Source organism: Bufo bufo, chromosome 11 (genome assembly GCF_905171765.1).
Source record: "Bufo bufo chromosome 11, aBufBuf1.1, whole genome shotgun sequence".
In the NCBI taxonomy this organism is placed as follows: Eukaryota; Metazoa; Chordata; class Amphibia; order Anura; family Bufonidae; genus Bufo; species Bufo bufo.
The window spans coordinates 34265292-34287926 of record NC_053399.1 but is presented as its reverse complement, the minus strand read 5'-3'; the positions used below and the strand labels follow the sequence as shown (position 1 = coordinate 34287926).

The window sequence follows — 22635 nt, the reverse complement described above, 5'->3', positions numbered from 1 at the left end:
GACCAGAAACATAATTCTCATTATTCAGGTGTCTATGGTCTGGATTCAGTCCTGGGTATCAGGGAAGCTCAGTCCATCTCTCGGGATGCTTTTCGTTTGATGACTATGCCGAGGATGCATGTGTATGGGCAGGTGGGGGTGGGCGGAATAGCTGTTTGGCTTACAGCTGTCTGAGGTGTTTCACAGTGCTCATGCGCATGTTATGGCACCTATAGACCTGTACAGTACCTCTCTGTGACTCCCACTTTATATAGAGGCACTCAGGTTTTTCTCTGATTTATATGGGAAAAAAATGTGTAGAGATATTTGGTGCCTTGGAGACATATTGTGGTACACAAGAGTCCTGACCGAATTGATAAGATGTAATATATGGCTTTCGCTTTAGCTACAGCACATTCAAAGTTCTGTAGGCTTATGCTGAGCTCACCCTTGAAGCATCCCTTAATTGCTTAGAGCTTAAACTGGTTGTCCCACAAAAAATATTTTAGTTTTCAAATGAGCCCCTGGATCTGAATACTTTTGTAATTTCATGTAAATAAAAATTTAGCATAGCCACTGAGCTATTCAATAAAATGTATCTGTATAGCGCCACCTGCTGTTTGTTTTTTTCTTATCTCTTTGTCCTGCTCCCTGAGAAGGCCGCACATGCTCAGTTTCATCCTTCAACTGCCTCCTGAGCTGTGATAGGGAGAGCTGAGACACGCCTCCTGAGCTGTGATAGGGAGAGCTGAGACACACCTCCTGAGCTATGATAGGGAGAGCTGAGACACGCCCCCTGAGCTGTGATAGGGAGAGCTGAGACACGCCCCCTTAGCTGCAGCAGAAAAGACACTCCCCTTAAGCTGTCAGCTTGATATAAATCTAGCAGAGCAAAAAAAAAAAAGTTGCAAGCGCTTCTGTCCCAAAAACTGTTAGGGAAGCTAAAAGCACATCACAAAAATGCATAAAGACACACAAATCCAACACAGTTAAAAACCATAATGTTTAATATATTACAATCAGTATAAAAAAAAAAAAAATCATAAACTATAAAAGCTCTGGGTATTTATACAGTGTACATCCACACAATCGTCATGATCTACAGGTGCAGGCAGAAGATGCCATGTCCTGGATGCTGCGGCTCTCACGCTGGTCTGGCCCCTGCTCATCCGCCTAGGACGTGTCTGACTTGGTCTTGCCCGGTCCTTTTTTCAGAAACTATCAGCTCCTGAAGAGTCGGACTCCTTGTAGGTAGATTTGACATCCTCGTCATCTTCTATCATAGATGGGAGGGTCACGGACATCATTCTTGCAGCTTCACCCGCTTCTCCTACATGGGAAGAAACAGCAGGATGTTATGAACAATATACAGTAGGTGAACAGTGTATGGAAGTGCATGTTTCTAGATCTGAGCAGAAAACACTGCATTAAACCAGTTACATTGCTCTTTAGGCTGATCTTAAAGGGGTTGTGCCACCTTTAAATGTCACTTATTAAATGAAAAACTAGTTTATTTTGTAATTTACCTTCTGCTTCAAAAATTCTCCAGTTGTGAGACATTCTCTTTACATCATTATAATGGCGCTGGTGTTTAATCTGTATAGTAATGTGCACATCCACCTACTGCGGTGGTCGCACATGCTCAGTTCCATCTTTCAACTGCCTTAAAATGGGCTATGCCATGATTAATGTAAAATGTATACTTCCCCAGAGGCAGCCCTGTATAGAACATGGGTTGCCTGACCCCCCCCCCCCCCCCCCCCCCCCCCCCCAGCGATCTGCTGATGACGGGGACAACCTTTCGGGCGGTTACCATTACTGTTTATATAGGCTGGCACCCAGAAATGTTAGGCTACTTTCACACTAGCGTTTGGAGCGGGTCAGTCTGATGTCTGCTCAGACGGATCCGCTCCGATAATGCAGACGTTTGCATCCGTTCAGAACGGATCCGTCTGCATTATAACTTCTAAGTGTGAAAGTAGCCTGAGCGGACCCGTTCAGACTTTACATTGAAAGTCAATGGGGAACGGATCCGCTTGAAGATTGAGCCATATGGTGTCATCTTCAAACGGATCCGTCCCCATTGACTTACATTGTAAGTCTGGACGGATCCGCTTGCCTCCGCACGGCCAGGCGGACACCCGAACGCTGCAAGCAGCGTTCAGGTGTCCGCTCACTGAGCGGAGCGGAGGCTGAGCGCTGGCAGGCGGATGCATTCTCAGTGGATCCGCCTCCACTGGGAATGCATTAGGGCCAGACGGATGCGTTCGGGGCCGCTCGTGAGCCCCTTCAAACGGAGCTCACGAGCGGACACCCGAACGCTAGTGTGAAAGTAGCCTTACCTGGTTTATGTGCATCCCCTTCTCCTGTAGCACTGAAAAACTTGACAGATTTGCTATTAAAGGGGTTGTACAAGATTTTTTAAAAATGCGGCACAGGCAGGAGATGGTGTAAAATAACAAAAAAGTATTACTTCTGTTAATTACCTGACTGTCTTTGTTTACAGGGCTGCAGCGCTGACAGTGTCTGCAACATGTGACCGCTGCAGCCAATCGCTAGCCTCAACAGTAGACTTTTTGAAACGAATGATTGGCTGCAGCAGTCACCTGTTGCAGATATGACATCAGAAATGAAGCCCTGTAAGACTGGCGGCCGATTCAATAGGTAATATGCTTGCTTTATTTTACGCCTTCCCCTGCCTGTGCCCCAAATTTCTTATAAACTCTGACACGCCCTTTAAGAGACCTAGGATGCTGAATAACTCGTCAATGGCAGCCATACTGGTTTTCACAGTTCAATGGATTTGACTTACTGGTCATTTTGCGGTTATAAATCCTCTTAGAAACAGGTTTATGAGAAGACCCTGATGTTTGCAGTGCTGGGGCGGAGGAGGTGATCTACTGAAGGCCGTTGTTACACTAATGGTACACAAGGGATATACTAGCAAGCAATAAAGATAAAGCTGGAGGAGTGTCAATAATCCCACCAGCTATGAGGGCGATCAGGTAACCAAAGCCAATGATTGCCAGAAGGTTTGGGGAACAGGTTACTGGAAGGTGAGAGCTGATAAGATAAGGAAGAATAGGACTGAGGCTTCACCTTATTAAACCTAAGGACCACATGCAGAGATATGATAATCTCCCGGATTAAAGTGCATCAACTGAAGCACTGTACAGTCTGAACAATGGCCTAATAATCCTACGCCTTGTCGCGCTGGTCTTGGCTGAATTGACAAACTAGTTGCAGATCGATGCTCCTCAAGGCTGTTAGGCCCCTTCTTAGATGTAATCTCGTGCAATTACCTTGTGGGTGGAAATTCTGGAAATGTTGCAAGGCAGCAGAGAGTCACCTCCCCTGACATGTCTGCTTTACCAACGACTTGTATCCCCCATGTAAGAACAATCTGGAGAATCTATTCTTATGACTGTACATTCTGCCATTCACCTATTATTCCTTCTAGAAGTTATGGATGAAGTTCCAGATGGGTGTTACCAGTTTGGATAGTGTCAAACTGTGGAGGGCCCCCACCAATCAGTGCCGTCAATGCCACACTGTGCAGGGACACTCGTCTGGACCTTCATTGCAAACTGCTAGTAATTCCAGCAGGAATAATAAAGGAATAGCACAAGATTCATACGAACTTCCTGAGAATTGTTATTACAGCGGGAATGCAAGTAGCTCTAAAACGGACATGGCAGGAGTGGGGAGGTTGGTTTTAAGCTGCATGGTTCATCTTGCCCAGCGCCCAAGCAGATACCACTTGGAACCGAACCAGAGTTCGGGAAATGTTTTTTTACAGTAGAAATTGATTCATCTTAGAAGTTATACTATGGTGTCGGATAGGGGTTCACATAAGATATCCCAGTTTTTTATAGTGCATAGACTACATCGATCTCCTTGGATGTTAAAGAGAATGGGTGTGAGAACTTCAGATAAGTGCCCAAAATGTAGGGGAGGGAATGCAGATCTAATACACTGCCTTTGGAGATGCCCTAGACTTTTTAGATATTGGAAGGAAATAGCAGAGATAGTATTAGTATTTTTGGAGGTTCAAGTTTTTCAAGATCCAGTAGTCTGTATATTAGGGGCAACTGAACATCGGAAGATAAATAAAGAGATACGATTGGTTTTGGGTAAAGTACTATTTCAGGCTAGATGCCTTATACTTAGGAAATGGGTAAAGGAAGATCCCCCCACAGTGGGACAGTGGCGAGAAGCAGTTGTCAACCTGATTAAGGCTACTTTCACACTAGCGTTCAGAGCGGGTCCGTCTGATGTCTGCTCAGACGGATCCGCTCCTATAATGCAGACGTTTGTATCCGTTCAGAACGGATCCGTCTGCATTATAGTTTAAAAAAAATTCAGTGTGAAAGTAGCCTGAGCGGATCTGTCCAGACTTTACATTGAAAGTCAATGGGGGACGGATCCGTTTGAAGATTGAGCCATATAGTGTCATCTTCAAACGGATCCGTCCCCATTGACTTACATTGTAAGTCTGGACGGATCCGCTTGCCTCCGCACGGCCAGGCGGACACCCGAACGCTGCAAGCAGCGTTCAGGTGTCCGCCTGCTGAGCGGAGCGGAGGCTGAACGCTGCCAGACTGATGCATTCTGAGCGGATCCGCGTCCACTCAGAATGCATTAGGGCTGGACGGATGCGTTCGGGGCCGCTTGTGAGACCCTTCAAACGGAGCTCACAAGCGGACACCCGAACGCTAGTGTGAAAGTAGACTAAAGTGGAACGGGTGACTGAGAGCTATATTAAAAAATCAGAAAAAATTGACGAAATATGAAAAAAAAAAATGGTTATACTAGGGCCGGTGGCCTAATTTTTTCTTTTCTTTTCCCGTCCCTCTCCCCAAGGGTGGTGGGTGAGTATCTGGGATAAAAGTCATCATAAAAAATTAAAAAAGAAAGAAATTGATTTATGAAGTTATTATGCGAATTCTCGGAGGTAATAACTTCAGCTCATAGGAGGGAGCGCTCGCTCCATACAGTAGTCAAACTAAGTATTATGCGAATCGACTTCGGATGTTTCATCTGAAGTTAATTCGCTCATCCCTAGCCGCAACCAACCAATGTCCGCCACTGTGACCGGACACCACCGCACACCCAGTGATTGACTGCAACGATGTCAAACCAGATGTTTACAGCGAGGGAGCGGGGAGCCAGAGCTTCCCTTTACAGGTCTGGCCAAGAGGGGGGCGGGGGGGGGGGGTCTCAGAGTGTCTGCCAAAATCCCCCCATTCTAGCACAACCCCTTTACCAATATCCGCACTGACAATGTGGGACAATACTGACATAAGGAGCGCCGATGTCCAGGTGTCAATGTGTTCATACATTTCCAGGAGAAACAACAGAGGAACGCTACACAAACACATCGGGAGAGTGGCCGGGGCTTCTATACAGGCCCATTGTGCTTTCTGGGCTTCGGTTACACCGGCCGCAGCCACTTGGTCTTCGAGGCGATAATGACACTTTGCAGAGCATTATATTCTCATGTGTCTGGCTTGTGTCACACGCAATGGCTCCAGTGCCAGACGGGCTGCTTGCTGCTTCTCACCCACTCCATTGTTAGCAAAAATGCAGGGGGGGTGTAGGCAGCGTCAGTCTCCCCCTTATAGGCTCGAGCCATGTACGGATTCTTCTGATTCGGGCGAGTAACATGAGAGGGTTTGGAGCCGCGGCCGATTTCCTGCATTGTGTGTATAATTACAGCCGGTGCGGAGGGCCTAATAAGAAGAGGGGGGGGGGGGGGGGGAGATTGTTGTTTTAGGGTTTGAAAGCTTTGTTTTCTTGCTAAAAAGGAAAAGTGTTTCTCCACATGAATCGTTAACCGCACGAAAATCCTCACCTCCTTTTAAGGAAGAAGCCAGACGTCCTCGCGGATCGTGTCCTGGTCGTACCTCGCATTTACAATTTCACAACCTGGCTGCTCTTCTGACTTGTGATATGTCATACAACATGGGCAGAAATGGCCGCAACGGTTCAGTGTAGGTGCTCTGGACCCCACTGACATAGGGAGAAGACCACCGAAAATCAGTCCCATCACCACCAACAAGCAGAGTATGGCCGGTCAAATGATGAGAAGCCTTCTACAACAACAGTGCCACACCGGTCCAAAGGTTGTGTTGGGTATTGCAACTCGGCCTTATTCCATTGGATGGAGCTGTAATGGCAGACATAACCCGAGGGTAGGAGTGGCACTATTTCTTTAAGAAAGCAGCCAAGTTTAAAGGGGTTTTCTGTGGGTTTAATATTGATGACCTCTCCTCTGGATAGGTCAGGGACCACAAACCTCCAGGAGTTCTGAAACTACAACTCCCAGATTCCTCCTTTCAAGTCTGTAGGAGTCACAAGAACAGCCAAGTAAGTCTGCATGCTGGGAGTTGTAGTCTCATAGCAGCTGGACTGCTGAAGGTTGCTGTTCCCTGGGATAGGTCATCAATATCAGACAGGTGGGGATCTGAGGTTGGAAGAGGCCAAGCACAGCGCCATCCATTGGATAGTGACTGGACTGGGAATTGCAGCTCACGGAGGTCTCTTCGGGGAGTCGGACCCCCACCAATCTGAAATTGATGGTCTATCCTGAGGCCATCGATGTCAAAATCTTGGACAACTGCTTTAAATGTGTTATTTGGTCTCGCGTAATACATCTAATATTAAGGGGGGCACGCTCCCATTCAGGACACCCGTAGCACATGTATCTACAGCGCATTGACTTTTATTGTAAACCCAATACAGGAAGCCTAGGAGGTCACACGCCTTTCCGTAAGAACGCTGTAGACATCGGCTTTTGGCATTAATTTTTATTGGAATATTTTCCACAAAACGGTAAAGAAATGCAGAGTGCGGCTGGCATCTGACCATATGAGCTTACTATTGTGCTGCCCCATCCTGTATAATCTACCTGCAGACCTGGAGGTGCCAACATGAAAGCTCCTCTGTCCGAGCGGTAAGTGGACATTTCCGGCCTTCCATCCGTCCACGCCATTTCTTTCTATATGACCTTCTCTCTGGTCTGGGAGGGTTGCACGCCCCCACTGGATGGGCAAAGATTAATTTGCTGAAAATAGCTATTGGCGTCACGCAGAACACTTAACATTAGGTTGACTGTAATTTTTGCAAATCTTTCTGTATTTGTGTTCTGGAAGTCGGAGCGGAGTGTGTAATGGGCCAGGCAGGTGGTTGGCGCACCGCGGGGGTAGAAATGGTAGCGCAACAGTTTAATAGCGCTGCGGCTGAGTTTAACATTCACTAAGCTTCCCCTTCTGCAGTCTGTTATTACTTTTACAAAGTGGAACATTACAGAGAAGTTTCTATTGTCGCCTTCGTATATAGAGACTGCATAAGCGCCTCTCGCTATGGAGCCGGCGTATCATGCATTGATTTCAATCAGAACTGCGTAATGCTTCCCCTGTGGGGGGCATTGCAGGGGAACTGGACACTGACCAGTTCACAGCAGTCACTGGGTGTTCCACTTTTGGGATCCATTGTGGACAACCTTTTTAAAGTGGCCCTAAATACGCTCCTCAACACAGAGAAGGACGAGCTGTAAGGTTATGCAACTCGAAGTAGCGGGTGTCACCAAACTCGGTAGATATTATCACATTTTCAAGCACCTAGCTCCAATCAATGTCAGATTGAAAGTAAATATTTTAGCCACAAGAAACCTCAAAAATCGGATCAAGTCGTGTGGGATGATGGTGCGATGCCTCCTGTTCATCGATGTGCCAGTTATCACCACTTGGCGTAAACTGACAGAATCCTTGGGCTGAGAGGCCTTGGTTTATCACTCTGGCAGATCACTACAAGCCTTGGCCGATGAACTGAAATGACAACAAAAGGTGCACAGGGGCGAACCTCTAGCTGTCATTTAGTGCAATGAGGGCGTCACCATTGCTCTTGTTCCACCCAAGCTCCTTCCTGTGTTCAGCCCCTCACTGACTGCTGTTCCCTGTAGAGTATTTCTATCCTAAAGGCCCTTTTACATGAGCAGATGATCATGGCAATTATTGGGAACAACGCTTGTTCCCAATAATTGCCCCATGTAATTGTACCACCAATCACACACCTAAGGCTACTTTCACACTGGCGTTTTGGCTTTCCGTTTGTGAGATCCGGTCAGGGCTCTCACAAGCGGTCCAAAACGGATCAGTTTTTGCCCCAATGCATTCTGAATACATCAGTTTGCCTCCGTTCCGTCTCCATTCCGCTCTGGAGGCGGACACCAAAACGCTGCTTGCATCGTTTTGGTGTCCGTCTGACGAAACTGAGCCAAACGGATCCGTTCTGACACACAATGTAAGTCAATGGGGACGGATCCGTTTTCTATGACACAATCTGGCACAATAGAAAACGGATCCGACCTTAATTGACTTTCAATAGTGTTCAAGACGGATCCGTCTTGGCTATGTTAAAGAGAATACAAACTGATCCGTTTGTAGACTTGTCGTTTCTGAATGGATCCGTCTCTGCAGATCCGTGACAGATCGCAAGTGTGAAAGTGGCCGAACGCTCATTTGTCACATAATCACATCTTTTATGTGTCACATAAACTCCTTGTCAGCAGCAGATTGTTCATCCCAATACATGTGGGTATATTCATCTCTCCCCTCTGCTCGAAGAACGGTTTGGTTCCACTTATTGCCTGTGCATCACCCCATGTAACATGTCTGTTTTAGCAGCTATTTGTATTCCTCATGTAATTGTGCCATTCTTCTATTATTCCTGCTAGAAGTTAATGAATGAATTGCCAGCAGTCTGCAGTAAAGGTCCATCTGAGTGTTAGCAGCAGAAGTGTGTCTGACACTATCCAATCAGTGCTGCCAGTGTCAGACCCCCACTGGTAACAGTCATCTGGGCCTTTACTGAAAAGTTCTACCAAGTCAGAATGTCTAGAATGAATAATAGAGGAATGGCAAAACAGAGTCATAAGAATAGATGCATCAATAACCCAGCTCGACCTAAGGATAGGTCGTCAATATCTATAGCCTGGACAAAAATCTTGGTGCCCCCCATAGGGGGGGAAAAAATTATTTACAAATAAAATCACTTGCTACTTATTACAGCAATTCCAGGTGAAAAAGCTGAAGATCAGCCCCATTGATCATTGTGTGAATCCGCTGCACCCCTCTGTGGGTCAGCTTCGGATTTCTGCACAGAAATACACATCGGCTTCTATGACCACGTGTGTACACACCCAAAAAACGGATCAGCAAGGGGCTACATGATCAGTCGGCATAATTATTTTGCTTCATCACTGGAGGTGTGCCCATAATGAAAAGGTACACATTAGCAATGCTAGTTCAGGGGCTGGCTGTACTGAGATATACAATAATCCAGGCTCCGTGACTATAATCCCTCCGTGTGATGCGAATATTCTCCCAGCTAGAGACCACGGATCAATGAGGAAGAGGTCAGGAATCGCCACCCTCACCCGTGCTGGCATTTACAAGTTACAGATCGATGCCGTGTACACTGTAGACAAAGCGAGGACCTTCCTGTCAAAATAATGGCTGATTCAATTAGATAGGCAAACAGCCCCAGATCCTGTCCTCGCTGGCTGGCACCCTCGCCTGGACTGGGTAAACAATGGGGTGATGTCCTGTCCAATCAATCAACATAGAGAGTCAATAAACAGCAGGCTTTATATCCAGGATAGAGGTCTGTGCGAAGAACTTAAATGGGCTCATCATGTAGACAAAGTTAATACCAGGCAATTACTAGTGTATTGTGATTGTCCATATTGCCTCCTTTGCTGGCTGGATTCATTTTTCCATCGCATTAAATACGGCTCGTTTCCAAGGTTTACAACCACCCTGCCATCCACCAGTGGTGGTCATGCTTGTACATTATAGGAAAAAGAGCCAGCCTCTCTGGTTGCGGGACTGTGCATAGGACGACCACCCCAGCTGGATTGCAGGGTGGTCGTAACCCCTGGATACGAGCAGTGTATAATGTGATGGAATCCAGCCAGCAAAGGAGGCAATATGGACAATCACAATACATTAGTTTCTGGTCAGCAGATCATGCTGTGTGAACAGTGATCTCCTCCTCAGAAACACTGAATCTGTATGGGGATGAGACATGGCAGTAGAGATGGCTCGTCCCCATACAGTGGAGGGGATCAATGCATGTAAGTACAGCTCTGAGACACCACTGACGAGCAGGTAGTTATAGGGAAGGAACAGTCCCTTCCCCATAATTACCTGCACAGTGTAAATTACTGGAAAGCCTGGAATGTTTCATACTATAGTATTTTCCGCCAAAGTCACCTTGTAAATTGGACAGACAGTGATTTTCCAGAAGAAATGGCTATCAGGCCTGATGCACATGTTACGGAGACAATAAGGACCTCATACAACAGCACTGTGTATGGCTTCTGTCATACATGTAAGATATAAAGCATGACGTTGTGAGCCGAGCCTTAGCTGAAAGGGGTTCTTTTAGATTTAACTAATTTAACGACCTGTCCTTAGCTGCCTCATTATGTGGCACACACATGATCTGCAGGGGGCAGACCACTACCAATCTGATACTGATGACCCATCTTAAAGGGGTTGTCCAACCCTTTACAAGTGGTGACCTATTCTCAGGACGGGGGTCAGACAGTGATGTCCTATCCTGAAGATAGGCCATCACTTGCAAAGGGTTGTACAACCCTTTGAAGAAAAAAACATCAATAGTTAAATCTTGAAAACCCCCTTTAATGTTCCGGATAGTTTAGCACTTTGTATGATGAAAAGTTCTGAAACTTTAATAAATCTGTCACTAGGTATATTACAAAGTGGTTTTCCGAATTGGAAAACCCCTTTAATGTAGCTACTCTGGTTTTACACAGGTACAGCCGATTTAGATACAAGACATGAATGTGGCGCGCGCTGCATCGGGGGACAGACTGGCGCTGCATTCATACACTGCGCCAATACTGACTGCTTAGGGAAGGGGGCGCAATTATCATTGTTTTGGGTATTTTTACACCATGCAATCGTCTTGTGGTTTTTGCTTTAATTTTTCTGAAAATGCAGCGGTTTTGCAAAAATAGCTGCAAAAACCACAGCATGACCGCAACATGAACAGACCCTTACATTATTGGCGGAAAATGTGCTGCTCGAACAGCTGCGGGGCTTGTTCGGAAGGATTTAATACCTGCAGGTGTCTGAGTGGCACAGTTTGAAGGAAGGTTTTCAGTCTCTTCAAAAAAATATTAATAAATGATATATATAAAGCTCCCCATTCACTGACAGCAAGCAGAACTCTTAAAAATGTTTAGGAAATGAAACATCCAGTATATTGTAAATGTGCACGGCTTCACATTACACAACTGGACTACCCCTTTAAACAGGCTGTCCGGAATTTGAATATCGATGACGTGACCTTAGGACAGGCCATCAATACTAGATGGTTGGGGTGGGGTGTGTTCTCAAGTCGTGTCACGCCCACCAATCCGCTATTTAAACAGCCCGCCGCCTCTTCATTGTTTACCAGGCACAGTGCCATACCTTTAGTAGTGGCTATGTGCAAAGGCGTACACAGATATCATAGGGCCCCATAGCAAAACTTAGTATGGACCCCTGCAACTAGTTTCCCAGTGCATGGGTCGATCAATCCAGAACATGTGCCACGCCCCAAATTTCTAAAGAATTTACGTTTTTGCATAAATTGTAATTGCATAAAAATTGTAATTAAAAAGTTGCCTTTGGCCTCACCCACTATAACAGGTGCACCATATTTCTCAATGTATTTACACAAGAAAACTGGCAAAAATACATTGATAAATCTCCTGCTTCTCTTCTGTCACAAAGCCGGCTGCCTGCAGTCACCACTAGGGGGAGCTCAGTGCATAGGAATTAATACAACTACCATGAAAGCCGTAATAATCTCTTAGCATTGAGCTCCCCCTAGTGTCAGTGTTTTCACACAGGGGAAGAAAAGAACAAGTTAATCGCCCGCCTCGCCCCCCCCCCCCCCCGCCCCACAGCAGTCGCGTGGTCTGCCTCTACTGTCAAGTGACTGGAACTGAGCTAATTGTAGCAGCACACAGCCACTACAGGATGTCCAGCACTGTGCCTGGTAATGAGGAGGCCGCGGCACAGCTGATGGTGCACAGATTCAGACGCCCACCAATCTAATACTCGTAATGATAGAATATATGAAGGACAGGTAATGAATATTAAAATCCCAGGCAAGCTTGATATATTAGCTGTGGCAATCTAATTGGATGGATATTAGCAGATATAAGAGCGGTGAACACGTTCTACACCTGGCTCCAGAGATGTTAGAACCTCTTAGACGCTCGCTCCTCCTTCAGGTGAATGTGTGAATCAGGGCTGATAACTGCGAGCACAACAGCTCTGCTACATCAGTAATTTTATCTAAGGCCATCTTTAGACTTTCATGCCAGGCTTCCTGATCACTTTCATCTTCAAAGATGACCACCCAGACGGCCAGTGATAGCATCTTCAAAGTGTCCTATACCAAAGCAAGAGGATGGGATCACTGAAGAAGGCATGGGTCACCTTAGGGGCGTCTGTTCTGGATCGCTGCCTGGTACTGAGGCATCATATGTGGTCAGTAGAGATGAGCGAATTTCATATTTTGATATTCGTTCACGCTTCGTTTGGTGGTAAAAGCAGAATTGCGTTATGGTTTCCATTACCACGGACCATAACGCAGTTCTATAACAGGATTTCATAACGGAATGCCTTTAGAGGCCTTCCGTTATTAATTTCGTCATAATAAAAGCCTATGGCCTGCAAAACGGATCGGTCCCGTTTCCGTTATGAAGGGGAGTCCTCTCCGGACGGATCTGTTATGCAGCCCATAGACTTCTATTATGATGGAATGAATAACTGAATGCCTCTAAAGGCATTCCGTTATGAATTGCGTTATGGTCCGTGGTAACGGAAACCATAGCGCAATTCTGCTTTTACCACCAAACGAAGCGTGAAGGAATTTCATAACATGAAATTTGCTCATCTCTAGTGGTCAGTACAGACCGGGTAGAGCCGGCCATGTCTATTAGCAGGTGATATACAACCTCACTAATAGTCTCCTACTATACGTACAGTACGTGTGAGGGTCTATTATTCTGACGTCACAACTTCCTCTATCACCTAGGGATTAAGTAAACAGGCCCAAGAAAGTACAAAGGGCCCTGACACTGTGATGTAAGGAGATGTGTTAATAGGCGCTCCTCACACCCCTGTATTTTTAGGGAATGGTAATTTACATGAAAACAGCTAACTGTGCTATGATGAGGTACTTGGCTTACCAACCCATACCGTCAAGCTTAAAAGGAAAAAAAGATTCTACACTTTTCAAACCAGCACCTGGATCTGAATACTTTTCTAATTGCATGCAATTAAACATTTTGCATAGTCACTGAGTTATTCAATGAAATCTATCTGTATAGCGCCACCTGCTGTTTTTTTCCTCATTTTCTTTGACCTGTTCACTGAGAAGGCCGCACATGCTCAGTTTTATCCTTCATCTGCCTCCTGAGCTGTGATAGGGAGAGCTGAGACACGCCCCCTGAGATGTGATAGGGAGAGCTGAGACACGCCCCCTGAGCTGCAGCAGAATAGACACTCCCCTTGAGCTCTGGATCCATGTGAGGTACAGGGCTGGGTCTAGCTTTGTTAGGAAGAGACCATCATGTACTATATGATGTCTGGGAATTGACATCCCCCATTCTGATGAGCAGTTGGACCCCCACCAATCCAACAGTTATATCCTACATAGTAGATAGGGATATATTTTTGTTCCTAAAGCATCCCTTTAAGACAAACCATATTCAGGTAAGTATACCCTGTCAGATTAGAGGGAACCCTGTGCTGATCATCTTACAGAGCCCTGAATCCAGCACGTAGACATGGAGTTCAATCCAGGCAGAGCATATACTCTGTTATAGAGATCAATAGGGGAATTTACTAAGACTCCATTCTTAGTCCAAACATGTCTGGACTATGATGCCACAAATGTTTTAGGAGGAATAGGACTCCTGAAGGGGTTGGTCACTATATAAGAACCATTACAAATTGCCCTAGTCAGATTACTAATATACTGCCGGCTGCCCTGTAAATATAGCCATCCTGTCCCAACATGGCTGCCGATGTCTGTCCATCAGCAGCCTCCATTGGAGTATCACTGTGCATTCACTGATCCGGTATTCCGGTCTGCGCATGCGCAGACCTTTAAAAATGTGAAAAAAATAAATACCGGATCAGTTTTGCCTGATGACACCGGAAAAACTGATCCAGTATTGCAATGCATTTTTCAGACTGAAAAATGCCTGATCAGTCAGAAAAAATGACATGCGTTTGCATACAGTTGGCCTGATCAGGCAGGCAGTTCGGGGAACGGAACTGCCTGCCGGAATCAAACAACGAAAGTGTGAAAGTACCCTAATACTACATTTACCAACGACAATACCTGGCTTTTGCCACATTTTCCTCTTCCTTTACGGTGCGAGGAGCTGAACCCAGCTGATGACCAGAGTTGTCTGTGATAGAGACAACTCCTTAAAGGAGTTTTCCGATGAAAATAATTTTTTCTAACAAGTTCCCGCAGCATAGCCCCTGAAACAGAAGACTCGTACTTGCCTGCTCAGCTTCCCAGCATTGCCTTCGCTCTCTCCATCTCTCAGTCCTGGCAATGTTTACATCAGTCTGGCCATAGGCATGGTCACATGCACTGCTGCAGCCAATGACTGGCTTCAGTCCTGCTCCTGGTGGCCACATCACCGCTGAAGCCAGTCATTGGCTGCAGCAGTGCATGTGACCATGCCTATGGCCAGAGTGATGTAAACATTACCAGGACCGGAAGATGCAGAGAGCGGAGGAGCTGAGTGGAGTGGAGCCGGCAAGTATGAATCTTCTGTTTCAGGGGCCAGGCTGCAGGATCTTAAAAAAATTAATAATAATAATATTTACTGGAAAACCCCTTCAAACGTCCAGGATCCTAACAGTGAAAAAAATCGTGTAATCCCTGTAGGATCGGAGACACCTATTCCTGTTGAACATTGGCTATAAGACGGAGAAGATATAGAGGACCTGTCTCCGAGAGACCTCAAAAGGGGGAATCGGAGCATCTGAACTTCGCTGTATCACGAAAGCTCTGGCAACTCCTCACCTAAACCGCTATACAATGTCAGAAGGAAACTATGGGAGCATCCAGGGTCCAGGCGACGTCCTGGGCGGTTACAGGGCCACAACACCTCTGTAGCCTGGGGAGGTTTAGGAGCTAAGGGCTGAACATTGCACTGGTAGTTTCTTCTGTCCTCATAAAATACTTTGAATTTGATGCGTTTAGAAGCGAATTTAGTAATAAGCCGCGGAGGCCGCCACCGGCCGATGATGTCACTGTTTCAACAGCTGCTTCTAGGCTCCTTGAATAAAGAATATCTAAGTCCTGTGGGGTTTCTGGCTTGTCACTGCCAAGTGTTTGAAGTCGGGGTGCTGAAAGACTATTCATGCTGAACTCTCCCAAACCTAGCCGGTGATATGTTCTGCAGACTACATTATCTGGTACATGCCGAGGAGGGGTGTGTATGGAAAGTGGTGGGGGGCATTCAATAGGCCTTGTCAACAGTAATATTCTCAGACTACAACGTAGATTACTCGTTTCAGCAGCTGGGCTTGTACTGGGCGAAGCATTCGGCTTAACGTGAGGAAGATTCCTACTGAGAGATGACGATAGCACTCAACAGCGTATTGCGGGTAACAAAGAGTTAATTGCCATGTGTCAAAGTAACTGACTTATATGCCTAAAATCAAGGCATTTATTAGATGCCCTAAGGCCTCTTTCACACGAGTGAGTTTTCCATCCGGATGCGATGCATGACAAACGTTCAGTCCGTTCACAACACGCATCATCTCTGCGTTCAGAAAACAATAAAAAGAATATTTAAAAAAAATCGCAGCATGTTCTATATTCTGCGTTTTTCACGTAGCTCTGGCTCTATAGAAGTGAATGGAGCTTGCATGGGCAACAGAGGACATCTGGATGCAATGCGTTCTTCACTGATGGCTGCTAGGAGATACCGATTCTGTTTTTCTTAATGAGTGTGCAAAACGCGTGCAATCCGGACGGAAAACCCCCCACAAACACTGAAAAAAACTGATTGAAATCGTAGGGAAAAAGTGATTGAACTGCGCTCAATCCGTATCGCTCGCGTGAAAGAGGCCCAACAAGCGTGAAGTTCATACCTCTCTCCACCATTCTTGTATTAACAAACCCTAAACACAGAAAATAAATGTTCTCCCCGTGTCCCAGGAGACCAGGTATGTTCTCTACTGGCTGTAAGACAAGTGGCTGGAGCAGGAGCCTCCCTGCAGTAAGGAGGACAAAAACATTAGGCCCTGTCCAAGGATGGAGCAGATCAGCAGGAGATCCATGCCTTTGTTCTCTGCAGTCTGCAGAACTTTCTCCATCGTACTAGAAACAGCGAGGGAAACAATATTTCCTGTGCACTTCTAGCATTGGTTTCTAGGTTTAGTGTTCCTTTAAAATGGGAATCGGTGACAAAAACTAGTCAGGAAAGGCTTTCTTGCTTGAAAGGCTAGATCGCTCTCATTTGGCTGATGCTATCCCTCAGCCATCAATACCAGATCGGTGGGGGTCCGACGCCCCCACACAACAGCTGTTCCGAAGTAGCCCTGGCATCAGAGCAACATGTAATGGACGGGGCAGGTCACTACAGCTTCCAGCTCTGGCCGCCACACAATGGACGGAGCTTTGTAGTTCTGACGCTCCGGCCGATCAGATATTGACCCATCCTGAAGATCGGCCATCAATATAACAATCCTGGACAACACCTTTAGGGTACATTAACATGGACAGTGTAAAACGGATGTGCGATGGCATTTTTTTATTTATTTTTTAACAGCCGTCACATGGCCATTTTGGGAACCATTGCAGACTAATGGGCTATCTACATGGCCATTATTTTTTAATAGCCAATGAATAACAGCCTTTAAAAATAGGACATGTCCTACTTTTGGCAGTTTTGATGGCCAGATGGATCCTACTGAAATCAATGGGTCCGTTTTAACTGCCATTTAGATAGAAGTGCGGCCACTGGAGGCAGCAGGACCTGATGCACAGTGACATTTACATGATCAGGTCCTGCTGCCTCCAGTGAGTGCTCCCGCGAGCGCCTGTGTTTATCATTTTTGTTGGCAAAGGGCTGTTAGGCTGTGATATATATGGGGGACACAAAGCGGGCCACAGTATATTTATACTGGGGGCAATGATATATACTGAGGGCACTGCAGGGGTTGGGGTTTAAAAAATGCCAATGAAATTTATTTGTTTTTAATGGAAATTAAAAAACGATAAATGGGCAGAAAATGGATGCAAAATGACCATTAAAAAACGGACCGTTTCTGTTTTTAGCAACTGTCATGTGAATGTACCCTTACATTAAATGTATCACCTAGATATAGTTTACTAATTAAAACCAGATAGTGAAACATATGATTTGATTTATTTTTTTTAAATATGATTTTATCCTCTGTACATGATTACGGGGCCGGCCATCTTGCATGAGATCCGCTCTATAGCAACCGCCACAGACAGATGTTCATTGACTTCTATGGGAGAGTTTTCTAGGCATGATCTGTATAGTGAGGAAAAATGTTTCATAAAGCTTAATTTAAACAATGGGCCATTTTCTGATGACCTTCTCTTTTAACGCTGCATTTTCAGATGGTCCTAATGTAAGTGTGTAAGACATAGATAGGGAAATTGGGCTGCAAGCCTTCCCCGGAGAAGGGAGACGTCGAGAGCATCTGGCTATAGGAACAATAATATGCTGCTCACATTTCTAAGTATCCGGTTATCGCTGCTTCGCTCAAAGCTTCAAAAAACATAATTTTTTCATTTTTTCATTTTTATTTTTTTTCTTTATAATCATAATTCCTTCAAAATGCTGCTACTTCCTTCATGGGAATTTGGAATGGTTTCATACAATGGACAGTTTTCTGCCTGTTGCCTCCACGCCTCGATCGTGAATGTTTAACCTCTAAAAATATTTCATATATTACATCCCTCGAAGGATTGTAGGAGATTCTGATTTGTTCAGCAATTTATTTAGCTCTAGAAAAATTCCAGGTCAGAAAGAGGTGAAATTAAAAAGGGCTACGCCCAAATTTACTGGTTGGAGAAATTTCATGAGGCGGTTTTTAATCCTTGCGACCTGCAATAACTTGGCCACTAACCGGAAAATAGATGTTGCCTCAGATAGCGTGCCTGTGCGTATGCTTCTTGTGTGTGAGAAATCGGACCAATTATCATCAAAATGTTTTACCATTTATAAAAACAAACCAAATCTAGACACCCTTTCCAGCCACCATGATAACCGTGCAGTACCATTCCTAGAGTAATGACCATCCGTCAGTTAATAAGCTATTTAAAGGGGTTGTGCCATCTTGGCTTCTCATGGCTTAGCCTGGAAATAACCAAGCACACGCCGGCCAGCGGAAGAGGACTTACACAAACGGGCAGCGCTCGGCTGTTTTTGCTACCCCCATAGCAGTGAATGGGAGCTACACCAGTGGTAGGGATGAGTGAATTTCATATTTTGAAATTTGTTTTCGGTTTGTGTTGTGGTATTTACTGAATTGCGTTATGGATTCCGGACGATAACACAATTCCGTGACGGAATGCATAATTCAATCCGTCATAATAGAAGTCCTATGGCCTGTATAACAGATCCATCCCATCCCAAAACCGGACAGATCCGTTATGCATCTCAAGAAAAGGCTGGGCACTCTCTATATCTGGAGTTGGTGGTACTTTATTCAACCAAATCTTAAAATGTATATTTAATGTGTGACAAGTCTGGCCAGACTAAAAAGTGATATACAATAACTAATAAATACTTAAACAATAATATACAATAGAATACAAATCGTGAATTAAGAACGTGGTTACTGAGGAAGGGGCCACTTAGAGCCCCGAAACACGTTTGGTTTTGGACCCTCTTGCTCAACACAAAGACCTCCGGCATTCACAGCTACGAATACTCTGAAAGGCAAACATCGTAATCAGATCGTATAAGCCTGTGTCAGTCGGAGAACCGGAAACACGTAAAGGAGCCACTGGCGCCAGTGAGTGAAAATTCTATTTGCCAAAGCGGACAATAAAGGACACTTTAGTCGAGACGCCCTCGATATTTCAGCAAAATCATACACCATCATCCTCTGGTGAAATCGATACTCACGTGAGTAAGCAGTAGTGGGGGGATCTGGTTTAACCACCACGCGGGACGCCGCGGATTGTCCACCGGATTCCGCCCATATCGATCTGGCTCGTGAGTGGACACACTATTTAGAGGTGAAATAAGCATTTGCGATGGGGGCATAATCGACATACCAGTCCGATTCGAACAAATATTTCTTACACTTAAGAATTGGAAGACATTTTTTTGATTTGTCCATCGATATACTACAAACTGCAGACAAATTCTAAACAATTACGAATATTTATTGTCGCTGCAAATTATGCGATTATTTCTACGATTATTTAGGTGAAATTCTGGACATTGGATCTAAAACTACTAATTAGGTTCTAAAGGAGAACCCTTGTTCTCAATTCACGATTGTATTCTATTGTATATTATTGTTTAAGTATTTATTAGTTATTGTATATCACTTTTTAGTCTGGCCAGACTTGTCACACATTAAATATACATTTTAAGATTTTATGGTTGAATAAAGTACCACCAACTCCAGAAATAGAGAGTGCCCAGCCTTTTCTTGATAAATTTATTTAGTTTTATAGATTGGGTGAATCTGTTGGCTGAGAGCACCCATCCGGGGAACCTGACGTAGTAGTGCTGCCTATTTTTGATTCTTTCAGATCCGTTATGCAGGCCACAGACTTCTAATATGACAGAATGAATAACGGAATGCCTCTAAAGGCATTCAGTTATGCATTCCGTGATGGAATTGCGTTATGGTCAGTGTTAAAATTCCCGTTGGGCCAAAGCCTTCAGGGCCACCCGAGCCCTCCTTATGTCTGCCAGCTGGATACCTAGCAATCTGATGCTCTCAGTAGTAATTATTGCATTAAGTACTTATGAGCCTGGCCGGTGGCCACAGGTGCCCTCCTGAATTCAACTGGATCACAGTCCTCATGACGGGGATACAGTTGAATACTGCAGCGGGGCAGCAGTATTTTGTCCTGCACAATTTGGTTCTAATGGGATGGCACTTTGTGCTACACTATGATATTTACTGGTCCGCCTACAACATGGCGCCACTTTTTTTTTTTTTTCCAGGGCCACTTTAAGCTCCCAGTCCGCCCCTGCTCCCATTTACTGCTACGGGAGTTACGGAAACAGTGGGGTGTCAGCTACCCTGGCCAGCACTTACGGTGGTTAATTTCCATCTCAACCATGAAAGGCCTACATTTCTCCATGAAGTTGAATGCTATTTATAGTTTCCTGTAAGCAGTGCAAGAGCTCTTGGGTCCATTCACACATCCGCAAATGGGTCCACATCCGTTCTGCAATATCGGGAACAGGTGCGGACCCATTCATTGTCCATGGGGCCGGAAGAGATGCGGAGAGCACACAGTGTGCTATCCGCATCCGCACTTCCGGGCTGCGGCCCCGAACTTCCGGGCCGCGGCTCCGCAAAAAAAAAATAGAACACATCCTATTCTATTCTTGTCCGCAATTGCGGACAAGAATAGAACACATCCTATTCTTGTCCGCAATTGCGGACAAGAATAGGCAGTTCTATGGGGGATGACGGCCAGGTGTATTGCGGATCCGCAATGCACTACGGACGTGTGAATGGACCCTTCCTACAAATTCCCTACTTCTTAGACGGGTCCATAACAAAATATGGAAGCCCCAGTGATTAGCTGTAATCTGTGGGTAAATTTGGCAATAAATGTGGCGTCAAAGGAGAAATTAAGCACAATACAGTGTCCATTGAAATCAATGGGTTATCCATGTAATGCAGGACAGAATGAGAGACGCTCTCTAACCTGTCTCCACATTGGTTGAGAATCCTGAACAGAACCCCCCTCCCTCTATTAACTCCAAATTCTCTAGGGGTCCATAATTCAGACTCACTGATCTAACTTTTATTACCAATCCCGTCGGCGTGCTCAGAACTTTTCCAGTACATATGCCGAATGCAGTTCACAAACAGTATTTGAACAGAACCTTAATTTCCGCTAATAAGAAGTCCCATAGGACCATACAAAAAAGAAGGGGGGTCTCTACTGCTTGTTTAAAGGGATTCTGTCATCAGATTTAACCCCTCTAACCTAAACATAGGCTCATGTCCAGACTAATAATAAGAATCCTAAGCTGGCCTTATTAAACCTCACTGTGGCTCTATCTGCCCAAAAAACAGGTTTTTATAACCGGTCAATCACTTACTTAAGGTGCCAAAGGGGAGGTCCTTTAATACAGGGTGCCCAGCTGCACCCATCGCCGTCCGGTGCCCAGCACCGCCTTCCCTATCTTCAGCTCCGCCTTCTATAGCTCGGCGCCGCCTCCGCAATCCTCCCCGTCCCTCTGCCAGATCCCGCACCTGCGCACTAGGCTCAGCCTGATGCGCCCGTGCGGACTCCTGGCAGCGGCTTCGTTGAGTGAAGTGCGCATGCACCGGCCTGATGTGCACTTCGCTCAACGAAGCCGCTGCCAGGAGTCCGCACGGGGGCGCATCAGGCTGAGCCTAGTGCGCAGGCGCGGGATCTGGCAGAGGGACGGGGAGGATTGCAGAGGCGGCGCCGAAGACAAAGAAGGCGGCTCTGGGCACCGGACAGCGAGGGGTGCAGCTGGGCACCCTGTATTAACGGACCTCCCCTTGGGCACCTTAAGTAAGTGATTGACAGGTTATAAAAACCTGTTTTTTGGGCAAATAGAGCCACAGTGAGGTTTAATAAGGCCAGCTTAGGATTCTTCTTATTAGTCTGGACATGAGCATATGTTTAGGTTAGAGGGGTTAAATCTGATGACAGAATCCCTTTAATGCTTCATGTATGAGGAATACTTCTCCTCTACAAGGGTGGACTGGTCATAGACCCTACAGGGAAATTTCCCGGTGGGACGATGCCGTCCACTCCCCCCTGTAAATCAAGGAGCAAAATAAGTCAAAAACACATTGTAAATGTCATGCAAAGAATGTACGCGATTTCATTTTTTTGGTGCAAATTAAGCCAGAATTTGGTCTTATTCAGCTCCGTATTTCTCAATATTTTCATACTATCTGGAAGAGGAAATGAAGCATGACGCCACCACTAACCAGCCCCCGCCAGTCATGGACAGACCTGCACATCACGCACAGCTACAGGTCTTTCTCCCACATTCCTGCACCTGCAAAGTTTTCTGCCAATGTTTTTAAGTGACAAGGCAATCGACACCCCGTGGGCTAAAGTCTTCTGATTTATCACCATTTACAAAGTGAGAAAACGCCGAGCTCTTACTATTGGCAGAACTACAGAGACTGCACTGAGGCAGGAAATGTGATGAAGAACACAGGTGCTAGGCTAAAGGACACCTTAAACCCGGCAGAATAACCAGGCCCCCGGCGGTACGGGCTCAGCTATTCTAGCGCCATCAGTGACAGGAGGTTAACTTCAAGTTGTCACTGGGGAGCATAGCGAAAAGAATCCAAGAATACCGATAAC

The 22635-nt window shown here is 45.6% G+C and overlaps 1 protein-coding gene across 1 annotated transcript in view; it reads right to left on the bottom strand.

Annotated features, from left to right (window-relative positions):
• Positions 1-1005: 1005 nt before the first annotated feature.
• The window catches only part of KIAA0586 (KIAA0586 ortholog), a 140400-nt gene continuing 118770 nt past the window's right edge, over positions 1006-22635 (bottom strand). The window contains exon 32 of the mRNA XM_040411277.1: positions 1006-1309. Coding sequence (XP_040267211.1) covers positions 1191-1309 — 119 coding nt within the window. The 3' untranslated portion in view covers positions 1006-1190. The remainder of the gene's footprint in view (positions 1310-22635) is intronic.